Source organism: Watersipora subatra, chromosome 6 (genome assembly GCF_963576615.1).
Source record: "Watersipora subatra chromosome 6, tzWatSuba1.1, whole genome shotgun sequence".
Lineage (NCBI taxonomy): Eukaryota > Metazoa > Bryozoa > Gymnolaemata > Cheilostomatida > Watersiporidae > Watersipora > Watersipora subatra.
The window spans coordinates 29,653,264-29,673,749 of record NC_088713.1 but is presented as its reverse complement, the minus strand read 5'-3'; the positions used below and the strand labels follow the sequence as shown (position 1 = coordinate 29,673,749).

Here is a 20,486-nt window from a genome sequence, read left to right as displayed (position 1 = left end):
CCAGACTTGCCCAAAATGATGTAACGAGTGATACAACCTGTCTGTATCTCTTGACTTCACATCGGCCATTGCGATAAAAGTCTAGTCCTACGCAGCTCTATTGGCATATATATTATTTTGTATTTGCTCATGTTGGCTAAAATAAAATTTTAAATCCAGCTACAGATACATTATTAAAAAACTTGTCGTATTAGCTTCCTCTAAATGCTGTGTAAACATCTGAGTACTGACTACCACTTCTACTGGTCTACGGTAATTATGGCAAGCAAACTATGTAGAATAATTTCTTTTTATTGGCACAGTTTCGTCGCTACCTACATCGGACACTAGTTACTAAGTAAATTAAGCAAGCTGCGTCTTGGAAGAAAATATGTGGCGAAACCAACTGCATCCCTAAAAGCCATTTACTTTGTACAGTCGACATTATCGAGTCATTATTGGTATCAATTTGTAGAAAAAATTCACTGGTCACATTTGATTAGTTGATTCAAGTACTAAACACATGGTCGAGCTATGCAAAAGTACCTGTCAATACAGCTCGGATTACACTTCATAAATCCATCCATCAGACAAGATTACAGCACAGGTATCAACGGGGCTATGATGTATTCTTGTATATAGACTATATACTGACATTTAATATTTGCAGCCTGATGGAGATGAATACGCTTCATTTACCTTTGATGCTGTACCACCTGGAACATACCTTATACAGGTACGTTAGATGAAGATATTTGTTCTGTTCAAACTGTTGAAAACATTTGCTTACCAAATAAAAAACTGGCTGTTTCATAGTTTTTGCGTATCTTTTTGTTTCTTGTCATTTATATGTTAAAATTACTATATAAGTTATACTATTTATATAGAAGTGTAAATACGCCTGTGAATAGATTAGTGAATGGAGTAGTTTAACCATAAACAATAATAATAAACAATAATAACAAACAATAATAATGAACAATAATAATGAACAATAATAATAAACAATAATAATGAGCAATAATAATAAACTATAATAATAAACAATAATAATGAGCAATAATAATGAACAATAATAATAAACAATAATAAGGAGCAATAATAATGAAGAACTAATATGTTGTACAGCGCACTTCCTTAGCTTCAACTTAACAGTGCTACTATATCCTTGCTCAATCTTGCCGATGGAATTGGTTTTTAATGTTAAATCAATTATTCCCTTATAATTATTATAAACTCCTGAAAATTAGAATGCCAGAATCTTAGAAGAGGTGAGACTAAAATATTTGTGTAAACAGGAAAGCTTTTGAGATGATGACGTCTATGGGCTCCGCATATAGGCCATTCAGCTCCGAGTATGCCATTTCACGCTGAAATTGATATACACACTAACAGATTTGAGCTTGCAGTTAGACTTGCACTCCAGAATAGAAAAACACCATGAAAAATTATAAGACCAGCCCACATTTTAGGAGTCATTTGCTGGTAGCAATGATTTACTAGAAACCACTAACTATACACCATTAGATTTAGAGTTTGCCAACAACTATACATGGCAATTACTTTTTTTCAATGCATATGCAACTGACCTTGATAAAAATCAAAATACAATCTAGTTACATGCTTATTGTATTCTCAACCACGTGTAATTAATTTTGTGACGCTATTGCAACTCAATTTGAACAACTCTTTAATAATTGGTGTCGCTGAAAAGGGTCATTGGGGTGTGTAAAGTGGCTGGATGACCATTTATACCAGTATAACATGATGACACAACTCCGTCAAGTCCGCTATAAAATGAGAATAATGCTTTTGCTGTATTTTGTTAGAACAAGAAGAAATCTCTGACAGCACTGTGTGTATTATGTAGTAATTAAACGGGTTAACATGGCTCTAGTGAGGATACGAGGTTGAACCTAGGAGTGCATTATTGGGTGGTTTCTTAGTTTCTGCATCAATTGTGCGTATTATGTACTCTCAGAGTACTCTTGTAAAGAAGGTATATAATTGGTACAATAATAGTAGCTCGGTTTGTCAGGTGCAGCCAATGAAACGCTTCCATGAACCATCTTTCGGTGCCCGCGCCTACTTCTATCTACCGCAGGGCGCATACAAAATTTTAGTAAATTCTTCAGGTAAGCAGCAAGCTATTTGCCAAATTGTGGGACTTCCTACCCAAAACATTTCTTCCCTTTTCATTCTCAGGTGAGGCCGTTTAGCTGGTGTGGAACGAACAAACATTGTGTGTCTGCACCAATCGCATCTAAATATGGCAACCTTCCAAATTTCGTTGTCAAAGGTAAGCAACTATTGAAAATGGTGTCACTTACCTGCTCACTGCCTTTCTCTGTCACCTCTGCTCACGCTAGTGTTTCACCTACAGCACCTGTCCTTTGTTTGATATTTCTGCTTTTACGCCTTTCCAAAAAGGTTTTGGTGGATCCTAATGAGATTTTGAAGCGTTGTAGATGCTCCATGAGTCAATTTTGGGCGTATCTCTGAAACCGATATGCCCAAATGCCAAATTTTGCGTGGTAGCCTGAAACAACGGAAAAAAACTGCATTATTCACTGTAATTCCATGCTTCCAATGTGCTTCCTATATGTAATTGTATAGGTATATCTACTCATCCCTTGGGGTCCTATATGTAATTGTATAGGTATATCTACTCATCCCTTGGGGTCCTATATGTAATTGTATATGTATATCTACTCAGCCCTTGGGGTCCTATATGTAATTGTACATGTATATCTACTCAGCCCTTGGGGTCCTATATGTAATTGTATAGGTATATCTACTCAGCCCTTGGGGTCCTATATGTAATTGTACATGTATATCTACTCAGCCCTTGGGGTCCTATATGTAATTGTACATGTATATCTACTCAGCCCTTGCTGGTCCTATATGTAATTGTACATGTATATCTACTCATCCCTTGGGGTCCTATATGTAATTGTATAGGTATATCTACTCAGCCCTTGCTGGTCCTATATGTAATTGTACATGTATATCTACTCATCCCTTGGTGGTCCTATATGTAATTGTACATGTATATCTACTCATCCCTTGGGGTCCTATATGTAATTGTATAGGTATATCTACTCAGCCCTTGGGGTCCTATATGTAATTGTATAGGTATATCTACTCAGCCCTTGGCGGTCCTATATGTAATTGTATAGGTATATCTACTCAGCCCTTGCTGGTCCTATATGTAATTGTATAGGTATATCTACTCAGCCCTTGGGGTCCTATATGTAATTGTATATGTATATCTACTCAGCCCTTGGGGTCCTATATGTAATTGTACATGTATATCTACTCAGCCCTTGCTGGTCCTATATGTAATTGTACATGTATATCTACTCATCCCTTGGGGTCCTATATGTAATTGTATAGGTATATCTACTCAGCCCTTGCTGGTCCTATATGTAATTGTACATGTATATCTACTCATCCCTTGGTGGTCCTATATGTAATTGTACATGTATATCTACTCATCCCTGGGGGTCCTATATGTAATTGTATAGGTATATCTACTCAGCCCTTGGGGTCCTATATGTAATTGTATAGGTATATCTACTCAGCCCTTGGCGGTCCTATATGTAATTGTATAGGTATATCTACTCAGGCCTTGGCGGTCCTATATGTAATTGTACATGTATATCTACTCATCCTTTGTTGGTCCTATATGTAATTGTACATGTCTATCTACTTATCCTTTACTAGTCCTATATGTACTTGTACATGTATATCTACTTATCTTTTGTTGGTCCTATATGTAATTGTACATGTATATCTACTTATCCTTTACTGGTTCTATATGTAATTGTACATGTATGTCTATTTGTAAAACAAATTAGCCAAGGTGACCATAATACTGTATTGGTGAAAAACAAGTCGATCCAATCTGAGGTCACAATTGTTTAGTTTTTCATTAATAATTTGAAAGACTCAACATCCGCTCAACAACAACGACTCCACATCGCTCGCTCTGTGAGTTTGTATTTTTATTGTAGAGCTGATACTCTCAATAATCAAATGTCTCATCAAATCGTGGTTAAGCTGAGGAAACGAAAATTTTTTCTACGAAGTGATACCAATAATGACTCGATAATGTCGACTGTACAATGTACATGACTTAGGGATGCAGTTGGTTTCGCCACATATTCTTTTCAAATATGCAGCTTGCTTATTTTATTTCGTAACTAGTTTCCGGTGTAGGTAGCAACGGAACTGCGCCGATACAAAGACTTTATTCTACTTGGTTTTGCTTGACATAATTACTGTAGACCGGTAGAATTGGTAATCGGTACCAGGATGTTTACACAGCATTTAGAGGAAGCTAATATAACAAGTTTTTAATTTCCCTTATTTGAGGTGTTTGAGACATTCATAATAATGTATCTGTAGCCGGATTTAAAATTTTATTCTAGCCAACATGAGCAAATACGAAATATAATATACCCTAGGACACTTATATTTCGCTAGTATTTAGTTTCGTGAGTGGCATACAGAGTAAAATTTCGCTGCAACTTAATTTCGCAGCTCTGATGAGTGCGAAAATATAGTGATGTGAAAATAAATGCAGCGGAACAAACATTTAGATTCATCAGTTCTAGTTCACCGTTACGAAATTGTTTTCAATTTGCGGCTAGTTTGTATTTGTAAACCGCAGGTAGAAACGTGTTGACGAGATCGATCATGCAATTTGATCGCTTGCTGCCATTTCTTTCTTGGACTATCAATGACGTCAAGGTCCCTCCCGCCGTGACTGATGCGGTACCAATATGAGATCTCAAGTATTTATGGAAGGCAGTGGCCATGGCTCCGGGTTGTTAGTGTTTTTGGTTAGTAATAAAATTCATCACTACAATAATTATTATTAAATTTTATGACTTTCCCTACCAGACTTTCATCCTCATCAGTTACAAATTTAGTTACTAAACTAGTATCATCATCTTCCTCATTTGTCTTGGCTTTTCCAAAACAACTTGTTATCGTAATTTGCTTTGCCATGCTGCTCAATCGGTGCATTAGCTATAATGAGTTTAGCAGAAATTGACCAATGAGCCAACCACACACAAAAAATGCTTTCATTTCTAATACGGATGACGATTTTATTGTGAATATTAATGACCAAAGCTATTTATTTTCGCTCGTTCGTTATGATAGTTTAGTTTCGCTCATGAAATTTTCGCGAGAGGATGTTGCCGCGAAAACGCGAAAGTTAGATGAGGCGAATACAAGTGTCGTAGAGTATGCCAATAGAGCCGCATAGAACTAGGCTTTTATCGCAATAGCCGATTTGAATACGAAAGATAGAGACAGGTTGTATCACTCATTACATCATTTTGGGCAAGTCTGAGCATGTTTCTTTGACCTGAGCATTTTTACCGCGATCGATTTTTTTCGATTTTAATCTTCAAATGTATTGACAATGAGATCGCCTAACACAACAAACAACATATCAACTCATAGGCAATTAATGCTCTTATTAAATCAACTGAAATTTGGCGCAAGCACATCTTTAAGCTGACCTCAGGAAACAAAGTGGTTCCATTGCAGGTGCTGACTACATACCTACGGAGCGTCCCAACCTGTCTATCTCCTCAACAAATGACGCACTCGTGAGATTCAAAGTAGCTCCCAAACTCCATTATATACTTTTCTACCTTCTCAAATTCCACAGGGAGACCCCTGGTTCTGAAGAAGTTAATATTGCTACAAAGGTCTGAATCATACCCTTGTTTGTCTGTCCGTCTGTTGATGAAAACAGGTAGTTGCCGTAACAGTGGTGATTGTTGTGATGGCTTAGACTAGAGAGTTAGGCTTGCTCTTTGTTATTCTCGTAAAACTTTGTATCACATTCGAATAATCAAGGTTTTAAATTGCCTTACAGACTTTTCTAAAACTAGTCTAGTAAAACTGGGTCAAATAAAATGAAATTGGGGTTTGTCTACTTTTGGATGAAGTGAACAGGTGGTGTCTATTTTTAGGTCTACCCTGAGGCGCGAAACGACTGGTACTGGACAAACTTCACTCTAAATGGAAATAATTTATTGGAGGTTTTCAAACCTGATGACGTAATTGTTGTAGAGGTGAGAGGTTATAGTAGTCGCTAGTTGTGATACGTGTTTTCAAATTTCTAATAAAGTTCATAAATGTACCGTAGAACCTTTGATTGAACGCCATGGCGCTCTATTTCTCAACCCACCTATAGTGGCGGTCAATTGAAGGTGGCGTTCAAATAGAGATTGTTGTTCAAATAGAGGCTGTCATTCAATTGGAGGTTTTACAGTAGCTGTAATATGATACTGTGAAGCGTGTAGGATTGTCCCGCACATGTAAACCTATTAAATGCACATTTTTGACGTGCAACTTTAAATTTTAACACACAAAGCAATATTTGACATAAAATGTCTGAAATTTCAGATTATTTGAATGCTGCACATATAACTAGCATGCTATGTTTGTATACATAATAGACGTTTCTATAACAACAAACAATTACTGTAGATCCTTGTGCATAAGCCGCACTCGTGAACCTAAAATATTGTTTAAATGTTTGCAGTACAGATTTTACACGGCATTTAAAGATTTGTACCTGTAAACTTCTCTCTATGTTTTGGGTTAGAGTACTGACATGTGAGAAACTTAGCGTTACATATAATGAAAAATATAAATATAACATTCAAATATATGTTTTGCAGTATACTGTATATATATATACATCAATATATATATATGTATATATATATATATATGTATATATATACATCAATATATATATATATATATATATATATGTAAATATATACATCAATGTACCATAAAACCTCTACTTGAACACCGCCTTAATTTGAATGCCACTTTGACATTCTTTGATCTTTGCGAACCTATAATAGTATAGTATTTATATGTATATACATATAGTATAGTATATTAACAAAAGTGTACAATTCAAACAGAGGGCTCTATGATAAAATCAGAGCAAGTCAAAAGCAGTAGAACTGACTATAACTTTAGATAAAACACTTTATTACTTATAGTTTCATGCTTGCTGTCGAAGTACTGTTCAAAGTTCTCAACAAACTTCAAACTATTAGCAATAAAATGTTTTATCTAAAGTAATAGTCTGTTTCACTGACTTTATGTATATATACTAGCGGAATACCCGACGTTGCGCGAGTATTGAAAATCAGCTTATAAACAGTGAAAGGTAATGTAGTTGCTTACTACTTGCCATTAGCCTGGCAGATTGTCAAGGGCTAATTTGAGTAGACTAGCAACTTACTAATTAAAGCCATTAGAGCGAGCTTTAATCACATACTAAAATACTATCGTAACTACACTAACTCACAGATAGTCACTCATATCGCCCCAAATAAACCTATTAATCTCGCGTAGCGCAATGGTTTAGCGTCGTCTGGCGATCTGAAGGTTCGGAGATCAACTTTTCTGCGAAACTGATTCTTCGTTCTAATATTTTACTAGCTATAGTCGGACATACTGAAAAACATATACACACACAAACTTTGAGATTTATATATATACATATATATGACACCTACAGCTATCGAACTGCGGATGATACATTGAACACCATTAAACATGTGTAGATCAGCTATATGCATACCCGATTGCCTTTATCTACTTTGTATAGGCATGTCACTCAAATCTGTATGAATCGTTCGTACATGTATTTAGGTACTAACATGATTGCATAGCTAGCATAACCATAAGCATCTTTAACTATAGATGTCTATATTCTGTATGCAGGTAATACCACAGATGGCACTATGTCCTGTCGCAGGCCTTTGTGATATTGCTGGAGAGTGTAGAAATTGTTCTATGAGCAGATCTTTAGGAGAAATAATTCAAAGTGAGTTTGTTTGAAATTAGTGAATTATCTATCCCTGACTACTCCTCTTTATTATGATGTATGTATGCTTTGCTATATACTAGCACGCTGTTTAAAGTTTTACCTTTGTCTATATATTATAGTCTACTGTAAATAGTTATAATAATACCCTGTTTAAAGGACTATCTTTGTTTATGTATGAGAGTGTACTTTATACTGTATATTTACATTGTAGGCACCTCTCCATCAACTCAGGGTAAGCCTCATTGAGCTCTCCTAGCCTTTTAGAGCTTGTTTCTTTCAATCTTGCTGAGTTCCCTATTTTAGTGCTTTATATTGTTCTGCTAAATGGTATTCACCATTACTTCCAGGAAGTACACAGAACACTCCTTCTACACACTCTCTCTATCTCTTTGTAGAAACAAGTACGGGAGAGCAAACAATCTGGATTGTGGCTGCAGTCCTCATGTTCATCGTCATTGTAGTTTTTGGCCTAATCGCTTTCATCTTCATTCGGAGGAGGGGCCGTTCACATCAAGACTATAGCTATACACCTAAACATTTCTTTTCCAAAAAGGGATCAAAGTACATGGCTCCCAATCCTGAAGGTAAGCAAAGAGATCCCAGTACATGGCTCCCAATCCTGCAGGTAAGCAAAAAGATCCCAATACATGGCTCCCAATGCTGAAGGTAAGCAAAGAGATCCCAGTACATGGCTCCCAATCCTGAAGGTGAGCAAAGAGATCCCAGTACATGACTCTTAATCCTGAAGGTAAACAAAGAGACCCCAGTACATGACTCCTAATCCTGAAGGTTAACAAAGAGATCTCAATACATGGCTCCCAATCCTGAAGGTAAGCAAAGAGACCCCAGTACATGACTCCTAATCCTGAAGGTAAGCAAAGAGACCCCAGTACATGACTCCTAATCCTGAAGGTAAACGAAGAGACTCCAGTACATGACTCCCAATCCTAAAGGTAATCAAAGAGACCCCAGTACACAGCTCCCAATCCTGAAAGGTAAGCAAAGAGACGCCAGTATATGACTCCCAATCCTGAAGGTAAACAAAGAGATCCCAATACATGGCTCTTAATCCTGTCCCCAGAGGTAAGTGAAGATTTCTACGGGCATGAGTACTCAGTTCGTGTGTTACCACCTCCTTTGTGTATTAACACGTGCCTTTTAACTATGTTATATAGCTGGCCTCTAGCTACTTAACTGAATATGCTATATAGCTGGCATCTAGCTGCTTAACTGAATATGTTATGTTAGCTGGCCTCTAGCTGCCTAATCGAATATTTTATATACCTGGCCTCTAGCTGTCTATTTGAATATATTATGTAAGCTGGCCTCTTGCTGCCTATTTGAATATGCTATATAGCTGACCTCTAGCTGCCTAATGAAAACATGCTGCCTAGGCGAATAGAAGTGTCGACTTGATGTTCTGGTGTCTTACATGCATATGGTAGACCGGTGTATCTATATATATATATATATATTATACCAGTGTGTCTATATATGTTATACCAGTGGATCTATATATGGTAGACCTGTGTATCTATATATGGTAGACCAGCGTATCCATATATGGTAGACCAGTGTATCTATATATGGTAGACCAGTGTATCTATATATGGTAGACCAGTGTATCTATATATGGTAGACCAGTGTATCTATATATGGTAGACCAGTGTATTTACATGTATATATACGGTAGACCAGTGTATCTATATATGGTAGACCAGTGTATCTATATATGGTAGATCAGTGTATCTATATATGGTAGACCAGTGTATCTATATATGGTAGATCAGTGTATATATATATGGTAGACCAGTGTATCTATATATGTTAGACCAGTGTATCTATATATGGTAGATCAGTGTATCTATATATGGTAGATCAGTGTATCTATATATGGTAGACCAGTGTATCTATATATGGTAGATCAGTGTATATATATATGGTAGACCAGTGTATCTATATATGTTAGACCAGTGTATCTATATATGGTAGATCAGTGTATCTATATATGGTAGACCAGTGTATCTATATATGGTAGACCAGTGTATCTATAAATAAAACATGGAATGAAATAAAACATGAAATGAATAAAACATGAAAAACACTCCACACAAAGAAGATAAATTAATAATATACATTATACATACATTGCACAGTATTGTTTTATATACTAGTCCACAGTAAACTAAACACTTGAAATTCTTTTGCCAATGTAGGTTTTTCAGTCCCTTCTACTTCCTTGCCACTACTAAATGGTTGTCCCACTTGAATGCTGGTCTCGTGCATGGCCTCGAACTCTTTCAAATCGGCAGTTTTAAGCACCTCCTTGTGTTTGCTTTATTGAATTTTTTGTTTTTAATAACAATAATCGCAATTAATTGATTGCAACCATATTCTTGGTAACAATACGAACGCCTTCTTCCTATTTATTTATCACTTCTTACTTTCTTGTCATAGAAATCATTTTTCTTTTGTTTTGTAACGTTTGTGTCGGTGTCAAAGTACATAGCTAACGAATTAAATATAAATACTTGTTGGTATATACGTATGTTGTATAAAATATGTGGATGTTTATTTTAATATAAATATGATTGTACTAGATGAATGCCTGGCATTTAATGGATGTTAAACTTTTAAAAGAAATATTTACTACAGGTAGACATGCGGTTCTTATTTCTTTAAAATTTCTAGTATTTTATAATAACATTTGTTTTTTATGTATTTATTTTATTGGTTTAATGAAGTTGTGAGATATTTTTATCTTCTAACCTCAGTAGTTGCTGTTATTATTATTATTCAGTTAGTAGTTGTTTTTTGTAGATATGGTGGGAGGACATAAAGTGACTATTTGCATCGCCCATACCGCAGATCTGCCACCAGAGTATCGTAACTTCGACTCGGTTCTCCGTTCCGTACTTGAACAATACTTCAATGCAGAGGTTATTCTATATACAGGAGATCTGTCTGATGAGTGAGTATCACAGAGTTCAGTGATGCCCGGTGTCCTAATTCCATGAGCACCATATTTGATATAGTGTAGGGCTATAGGTTGATACTGAGCATTGATGATGTATACTAGCGACTTCAACTCTGGCCTTTCATCAGTTTTTAGGATTTCTACTCAGTTACTGATTGTATGACAAGTTCCAGAAATTTGGTTCTCTAGTTAGTACCATATGCTGGTCAAATAAAATTTGTCTAGAATTGTTTGAGTCAGATTTAGAGTCAAGCACTATTTTGACAAACGATGTCGATGTGAGCAGAGAACAGTTGTGGCCAAATGGTCTAGCGTGCCTGATCTGTAGACAACAGGCTCAGGTTGAATTCTCTGCTCACAATGAGCTAAGCGGACAAAATATGCGTTCTTCAAGTTGGATTGCTCACACTTAGACATTCTGTATTTGGTGTACTGTAAGTCACTCCAGAATGTAAGTAGTACTAGCCATGACATGTACTCTAATGAGGTAATATAAGTGACAGTGGAGTATAAGGGGCCACTTTGGACGACTTTATTTCCCAAAAGCCAACACCAACAACAGATGTCATTAAAAATTTGAGTGTCTTACAATTAGAATAGAGCCAAAACAGGCTGAACAGTATGCATACACTAACTACATGACACAACTGAGCATGTTAATATAACATGTTAACACAACATGTTAATATAGCATGTTAAGAATTATTCTGTTAGATATAGCGTAAATAACTTGCTTAAAACTGGTAATAATCTGTCAATAGTTTCACACATAACTCACTCAGAAGTATAAGATGTACTCCTGGCCGAACTATAAGAAGTCACCACATATAGTGCAGAAAATATGGTAAGCATTGCATCATCAATCAGCTGACCAAAGCCGCTAATACCTAGCCAATCATGTCGGAGATTACAAACTGTACTTCATTGCTTAATCTTGTAGGAAAACATACAGGAACTGTGACTATGTGGTGGTGCTCTACTCTCCCAATCTTCTCATCACCTATTGTTTCTTTTTGCGGAATCCAGAAGAAGTTCCAATGGAACAGATGAGAGACAAAGCTGTCCTTGACCTTTTGCTTACTCCTCAGCCATCCTCCACTCCAGCTGTATTATTTGTAAGTTATTTTCTTTTGCCTACTTCTCAGCTAGCCTCAGCTCTTGCGTTATTTGTGAGCTGTATTCATTGTAGGTTTTTTACACCCACCCTTTCCTTTTAGACTCTACCCCTTCCTCTCAGACTCCCCTTCCTTTTATACTCCCCTTCCTTTTCGAGTACATAACTTTCTAACTTTGTAAGCGCTGAATATTCAGTTGTAGGGTTTTTTTGTTTTAAACATTCATCTTAAAGTGATTGCTTGATGAGCTTTTCATCTGCCTTTTCAACTTTTACTTTCAATCTAACAATTGGAAGGTTCTAAAGGTCTGGCCATACGTGTTGATTTTTTCATTGGTTCTGACTGAAATCCCGAAATGAACAAAAAACACAGAAGTATTCGGCCGAAATTCACAGAATTGTCGGAGCTGTGCATGCACACCGAAATTATTGACGAAACTCTTTTAATTGGCTAAACAAATTGTTAGCGCTCACGATTCTAGCGTCTTTTGCAATTTATGTAGTCTGAGGCAGATAACGCGACACGCAATAAAAATACTAACGCATTATGCCATAGTAAATACGATGCAATTGATTTGATTGAGCTATAGCAACGCTTTCTACAATGGAGCTTTGGCTGATAAAATATAAATTGTTATTATTAAAACGGAAACCATTTGTAGCCATAGTGTCCGAGTCATAAATCACCAACAATAGCCCAATTTAGGCAGTTGCATTGTATGTACTATGTTGAGTTGCATTGGTACTTTTATGGAAGGTCGTTATATGTGTCTTGAACTATACCAATTGCGAAAGCTGCTAAAATCACGCTCGATAATAATTTTTTTCGCCAATTAAAAGCATTTCGTCGATGATTTTGGTGTACATGCACAGCTCTGACAATATGGGAGTTTCTCGAATATTTCTGTGTTTTTCGTTCATTTCATGATTTCGGTCAGAACCAATGAAAAATGTGTGGTCATACCTTTAGGCTATACAGATCATTGATTAGTCAACGAGGGAAAACCCGTTCATTTAGGTCTCATGTTAGGTAACCAATGAACTGAAACTTTCTCTGCATCCATTCATTCTCTCCCTCTCAGGAGTCATTCTCTCATGGCCATATTCACTTTCCATGGTAAATTCACTTTTAACTAATTCTGGTGGATAAGATATGCATCCTGGCTTGTAATATAAGAGACTGTCCACTAACACCATGCCACATTTTCATCTCGCAATCAAACAAGATGGTTCTATGTTTACAAAGACATGCTTGAGTGGTCTCATCGCGGTAAATATGAACATTACGTTTATTTTTCAGGTTGCGTTCGAGAACATCGCACTCAGGAATGTCAATGATTTGGTCAGCAAAAACTCTAGTCTTGCTATTTTTAGATTTCCGAATGACCTTCGACGATTTGTAAGTTATTCAAATCATACGTATAGACATATTTATAGATAATCTACGGATAGTTTAAAGAATAGCATTTACTTGGCTGTCAGCTACTCTCAGATCAGAGAAACTTGAAACTGTGTCAAGTGCAAGCTATTCTTTGACCTAATTATTCTTTGACCTAGTTATAGCTTTAGTTTCGTACTTTATGTTCAGAACTATAAATTAGCTTTATTTGAGTAATTATGCTTTAGACAATTATTTACTTCAACATTTCTATAATATATCCTATATATTATATATGTTTACTATGTACATTATTTTATTACATTATCATTCATGTTATTTATTATACTTCTTCACATAAATAATTTATTATTTATTTATTATTATATATTATTAGTTTTGTTATACACTCTCTCTGTAGCTAGCAGAGTTGTACCATAAGGGAAGTAACCTCACATTGAAGCAATCTATGACCTACTTTGAAGAAGGACCTTTGGTAAGTACAATTCAGCTAGCACTCATTTGAACACTTCTATGGCTCTCGTAAAACATTTTTATGACTGAAAGTTCTCATAGGCGAGCATCTAAACATATTGATGGCTGCCAGTTATCACAGACATAAGCATCTGAACATATCTATGACTGCCAGCTCTCATAGACATAAACATCTGCATTTCCCTATTTGGTGTAATAATGTTTGGAGGTCAGTTAAGCATCCTTTTAACAATTGCCTATTCTTGCAGAAGACGCCTCTTATGGATGCCATGTCTAAAGTTACCTCCATCACTGACTCTGGATTAGGAGGAGGTAACTGGCTTTAGTATACACTAGGATTCTAGTAGAAAGAAATCTTTACATCATAGTTTTTGTAAACTTACGCACTACACTTTTTTTGTCACTCATAGAGTTATCATTCATAGTTACTATTCATAGATGTTCATTCATTGAGTTATCATTCATAGATATGTCAATCATGAAGTTTTTGTTTATAGAGGTATAATTCATAGATGTGTCATTCATAGATTTATTTCCCATAGATTTGTCATTCATAGATATATCAACCATAAAGGGTTAGTAGAGCTGTAAATCAGTGAATCGTGATTTATAGATCAGTTTGACATAATATTTACGAGTTTGCATGCATGGAGTTGCCATCTAGGAGTCCTGCACTTATTTACTCTTCATTCATTGAGTTATCATTTGGGTTATTGTTTTAGAAGTCCAAGAGGATGTCCGTACTATTAGAACTGTTGACCAACAAGATGACCGGATTGGTGAGTCTGCTAGTTGTTATGTGATACACTTAGGTGCTTGTGGAATATACGGTTAGATCATGTCTTCAGTTTGTCTTCACTATTCTTTATTTTTAAAGTTATATTTTACTTTTATTAGTTCATGTTATATTTTTAGTTTTCATGATTGTAATATTAGTTCATATTAATCTCAAAGTGATCTTTGAGAGTAATATGAACTATATTTAGAATGTAAAACTATAGATGGAACTATGTATGCGTAATGTTTGGCAAATATCTATTTGGATTAAGCCAAGCTTCCTCGATCTTAGTGTCTGGGTTTTTTCCTACCGTGTAGCCATCTCTCTATCGTATCATCAAATTGTTGGTCTCAACCTTGAGCAACCTGAGCAAAGATAAGAGAATACATCAGCTTAGCGAGACCGCCACAACATAATAGCCTCTCATATGTTTGCCAATCTGTTCTATACATGCTAAACCATTAGGCCAAGCGGGTGCATTGCTATACAATGGAATAATTGTCATCCTAATTACATCAGTTACACAACACAAGCTTAAAGCGCTTAGAAAAATACTACCGGTCGTTGCTAGCACGCTTGAACATCATGATTGTGTTAGAGATCATTAGCAGTAACCAAAATTACTATAAAGCTGACTTCAGACACAGCTTTATAGTAAAGATTTAGATTAGCTGTAGTTACTAGCTTACATTACTCAACTTCATTAGGTAATTACTTTATTATTGTGGAACTCCGGGTATTCAGCTAGTCTAAGATAAAAAAGCCTCAGTTTGCTTTTAGCAAATTACCTTTTTAGCTGTTGAGGTAGCCATTGTATCACTTGTAGGGATTGTTGAGCTTTAATGTTGATCCTGCTTATTTAAAAATATTTATTATCAATAATTCAATGGCCATTGGTATTCTATTATTACAATAGCTTTGGAAATTCCATTGGGTACAATAGTTATGAAACCTTCATTAGCTCCACTGCCACAAAGCTTCTAATGTGTCATACAGAGATGGCTGTGAAGCCAGATGTCCCAGCTTCAGTGCCAATCACTATTACACCCATGGCTTATGAGCAGCAATATCTTCAAGATCGCCAGGATTCCTCTCAACCCTCTCAGACTCCATCCCAGCCAGTTTATGAAAATTTGTAAGTGCTTTATATTTGCTGATTGTGTTAATTCCTTACCTTCCATAACAGTGATTGTGAGACATATGGTCTCGACAGACAAGCTGTGCATTGTCGTCAATTTATTAGCCGATATACTCATGTGCATAAATATTCTTGAAGTCTGTCTTGAATGCTTTTAAGTCAATAGACTGTTTCCATTATGCGGATTACCACGGTCATAGTGTTTGCAGACTGGTTTCAAGACCTTTGCTTACCATCTTTTGCTGGTATTTAGCTATGCAAAAAAAGCAAGAAAAGTAGAAGCTTTTGATTTAATGAATTTAATTTAATGAATAATAATATAAAATATATAACATTATTAATAATAGTATATTATAAATAATATATAATTTTATTTATTGAATAAAATAAGGTATTATATATAATATTAATATGTTATTATTATTTGCTATTTATAATATATATGATAAAGGTTTAATTATTTTAATATATAATACAATAAGTTATAATATGTATAAATATTTTATATATAGTTATGAAATACTCATTATTAGTTATATATTCATTACTGAAAATATAATAATATAATATATTGAATGTTTTCCGTTCTGCAAGCCTTTTTCTAGATACTGTAATCTATTAAAATCGCATGTTTGTAGAATTTCATCAAGAGATAATTTGGATTATATTTAGAACCTAAAATGTGACAGTTTTCATTTCATATTATATTGTTTCATATCATAAATTTGATCTACCAATTAGTTGCCAAACAGATAAGTTTCTGCTCAACTCGCGTTCCTATACTATGTACAAGAAGGATAACATATTGTCGGAGTTTGTCATCAAGTACTCTTGGAATTTGTCATATTTCAGGGGTGTCGCGATGCCATCTGCTCCACCAGCTCATCTTGTGGTCATAAATGAAGAAAACTCGAATAGCGGTAAGGGCAGCTGTGTCTTTAATATATCATAATAATATCTTCTAGTGAACCATGTACCAAGTTTATGATTAAGAATGGTCAAGCTTGAAACAAGTGAATTTTTTAATTTTGACTAGTCTCTTGCAGAACCAATTCCTTGCAAAATATATTTTCTTCGTAAAAAAGTCTGTTATGGCGAGTTGGTTTAGATGAGTCATTAACACAATCTCTGTTTATTTTAAGATTGTTCATGGTAATCACCAATTCTTTAATATTTGACAGCGCTGACTGGTGACTCCGCGGATCTTGACCCTGGGTGCAGACATGGCAGCAATGACCTCCACTCTGTCTCGTCATCTGAGGACAGTTTCAGGTGCTCTGAGCTGACTCCATCCATGTTCTCTAGCACTGCTCAGGCATCAAATCGCCTTGAGACTATCGAGTGCTGAGCATTTGAGAGAGAAGCACGCAGATTTTGAGTTATTCTCTCAGGTGTTGGAAGCGCCAAAGTTCTATCTGAAGATTAACGAATTATGTTTGATAAGAAACCATCGCTGTAGTATTTTTTTAATAAAAGATAGCCTTTGCGAGTTGTGATCTATTTTTCAAAGTTGCATTACGGGTTCATATGAGTTGTATTTTTGCCAGCTGAAATATAAAAAACTTGCACTGTTTTTCTTTATTAAACATACGCAAAGCTTAAAATAACCTTTACCTGCAAAATGTTTATTAAAATATATTATTTTGTTATTGGTAGTCAGTTTAATGGTAAAGCTGGTACATTTAATTGTTCCTTATTGTATAAAGCACTAAAATTTAATAAATTAACAAATTATATTACCAAATAATTACTATCACTTCTGTATCTGCTATTCAGGGATCTGGGAAAACTGTTTTTTCGATCATCTTTTGATGTATGATTCAAATTTTCTGATATTAACACACTTCATGCTAAATTCATGTGTCAGCATTTTTCAGATTTATAATGTATTGATATTGCTATGCGTTGGAAGGAACAACATTTCGATTCACGTATTACATCTACGTACCATATATATAGATATAAAAATATATATTAATTTATATATAAAATTAAATACATTTAAAATATGAACATGTATTTTATTATATATATAATATTTTTTATTGGGCAGTCTACAATCATATTTTATAGAAAATATGTTTTATATATAGTACAACAACAAAAATTAAACATAAAAGGAAAGAAATATATGGGTTTTTTTCAACTTTTCAGCCAATTGAAATGAATATTGATTCTAACATGGTTGTGGGATACGTTAACTTTAATATTTATCCATGATTATATCTATGTTAAAGCTATTTTTACATATTTACTAAATTTCTGTATAATTTTTAACTTCAATGCTCTGCGTGATTTCAGGACTTGAATCTTGATCTATAAGGTTGTGGTTGCTTTATATAACAGAATGAAAATGCAATTCACATTGATAGTTATTTATAATTTGTTTTTTGATTCGTATCAAGTTATAAAAATAAGAAGGTGAATAATATCAACCTCTAGTTCCTTTATTCCCCATGGTAGTTAATGATGCATTCAACGAAATAGCTTCCTGACTTGCTAATACCCTTAACCGAAACGCGTAACCTGGCTTCTCAAGTTGAAAATCCATTAAAAGTCCACCAGCAAAGCACAAAGACAAATCAGAACCTCAGAAACCACCTTTTCTCGTAAATGTCCACCATAATGGTTCAGCCTCACTAGAAACTGTATTTTTGTGCTGTAGGTTTGACAACCGAAAAAAACCGAATTTAATTATTGTAGCGGAGACAATGTGTATAACTAAAATTTGTCCATTGTTGCTATAGTGACAGTCGGTACTTTTATATTATTGAGACTATTACTAGTGATACGTGTTACAAATTTTTTAGCATCAAAGTTGTGGTTTTGATCGTAGGAATGAGAAGTACATATTTACATGATACGTAGGAGTGGTCGCAAAACTTTCATAGCTGATGAGTTTACACGCTACGAAGAAATGGTCGCACAACTCTGCGTTTTCTATATTAGTCTGTTGCGCTTTTAGCTACAGCCAGGCGCACATTTTATATCGTGGCTGACACTATTAAAACGCGTCCAAGGTCAAATGTCATAATGAAGACGATGAAAATCCAACCTCCGATCACAAAGATTTGTGCAATAATACCAATATTGATGTTTACATCATAAGCAGTACTTAGTTGTTGATACGATGTTTTCAAAAATACCATCCTTTGAAACGGTGGTTCGAATCGCTTTGAAGAATTAAATGTGCGATGTTTAAAACCAGTTATATGCTACGAAAATGAAAAATACGTCAAAAATTCGTAACGTGTAACACTAGTGACTAATTAAAGACCAATTACCAACATAGTATCTACTTACTAATGCCACAATATAAACTGTACTAACCAACTAGATTTATACTGCCTGACATAATGTATAACTCATTCTTGGAGCCTGTAGGTCTACACAGAAATAGATGGTGGCCAATCAGGTAACATGTCTGGCACTTGCTGAACTTATCTGCTACACTGCAAGCGATTGTTTATATTCACCTTTAAACATTACATACTGATGACAATGTCACCTCACATTGACAATGATTCAACACAGAGGTATCTTTGACATACCCACTGTCCATCACTCGGACGCTAGCATCCCATCATTTGCCTCACCTAATGCATCAGCTTCCACTCAATGCTGTCCTAACATCTTTGACAAGTTACCCTACAGGATGAAAACATTCGGTGGTAATAAAAATTCGCGATTTTGCGAACAGTCAATCCCGCGAATTATTAAATTCCGTAAATAGTTAGTTCTATTTTTAATCACGAGGGAGAATAACTACTGCATCAAATTAAAAACTAGCTGCTAGGCTAGTTTTTAATATAAATACTAAACGTAGTTGAGTTCCAAAACATTTTTAAAATCATTGCCTGGGCTTTGAGCTAACACCATTGCCAATGCATCACATTTCTTTACAAAATTATTCAAGGAAGTCACAAGATATGCAGAATGGCGTCATCGCAAAAATAGCCGCTAGGCAAAGGTACTAAACGTAGCCGAGTTCCAAAACTTTAAAATCATCACCGGGCTTCGAGTTTTATTGCCATTGCATCAAACTTTTCAAAATTATTCAAGGTTTTCACAAGTTATTCGGCATGGCTTCGTAATTGCAAAAAATCTCTCCTAGTCTTTTTACATTGAAATCAACTCCATCAATCTCTAATACCGAAGTTGAGGACGATCATGATTCTGATCTGGACATTATGGTATGTATTTGATTTGCAGTGCAGATACGTTTTTCCATAATTAACTGCATTAGTTAATTCTTTTGTTTAAAAACTGATCGCTTTCATTAAATACTTCAGCTATCGTTTTGGTACTTCCTTAACACTTGCTAATATTTTTTTCTTTTTTGTGTCTACTGCAGATTGAGAATGAAACAACCTACTCCGATTACGAAAACTAGAGACAAGTAGTAATATTCATCAAAGCAGGAATATTGGCAGAGAAGCAACCAGTCAACCTAGACCCCCTTCATCGACAATAACTTTTTGATATCGCTGCAGCAAACATGATTAAATTATATATTTTATTTCATGTATAGATATATTATAATTTATTACAAACTTGAGTGAACAAATAAAATATTTCAAATACAAATAAAATTTTCCAAACGATGAATTGAGTATATATAAACAGTTTAGTCCATATGGCGGTTGTCTAGCAATAAAATTAAACTGGTACTCTTGATAAGTGAATACTAGCGTGTAATGGTGCTCTCTGACTAGTTATTTTGGTAATACCAGCGCTATATC

At 35.1% G+C, this 20,486-nt stretch overlaps 1 protein-coding gene across 1 annotated transcript in view; it reads left to right on the top strand.

Annotated features, from left to right (window-relative positions):
• LOC137397953 (uncharacterized) overlaps positions 1-18,172 on the top strand; it is a 44,008-nt gene extending 25,836 nt beyond the window's left edge. Inside the window, exons 8-23 of the mRNA XM_068084047.1 lie at positions 650-715; positions 2,185-2,278; positions 5,545-5,708; positions 5,976-6,077; positions 7,759-7,861; positions 8,076-8,096; positions 8,260-8,448; positions 10,685-10,835; positions 11,782-11,956; positions 13,256-13,354; positions 13,755-13,829; positions 14,077-14,140; positions 14,551-14,607; positions 15,603-15,741; positions 16,597-16,664; positions 16,926-18,172. Coding sequence (XP_067940148.1) covers positions 650-715; positions 2,185-2,278; positions 5,545-5,708; positions 5,976-6,077; positions 7,759-7,861; positions 8,076-8,096; positions 8,260-8,448; positions 10,685-10,835; positions 11,782-11,956; positions 13,256-13,354; positions 13,755-13,829; positions 14,077-14,140; positions 14,551-14,607; positions 15,603-15,741; positions 16,597-16,664; positions 16,926-17,092 — 1,734 coding nt within the window. The 3' untranslated portion in view covers positions 17,093-18,172. The remainder of the gene's footprint in view (positions 1-649; positions 716-2,184; positions 2,279-5,544; positions 5,709-5,975; positions 6,078-7,758; positions 7,862-8,075; positions 8,097-8,259; positions 8,449-10,684; positions 10,836-11,781; positions 11,957-13,255; positions 13,355-13,754; positions 13,830-14,076; positions 14,141-14,550; positions 14,608-15,602; positions 15,742-16,596; positions 16,665-16,925) is intronic.
• The last annotated feature ends 2,314 nt before the right edge of the window (positions 18,173-20,486 follow it).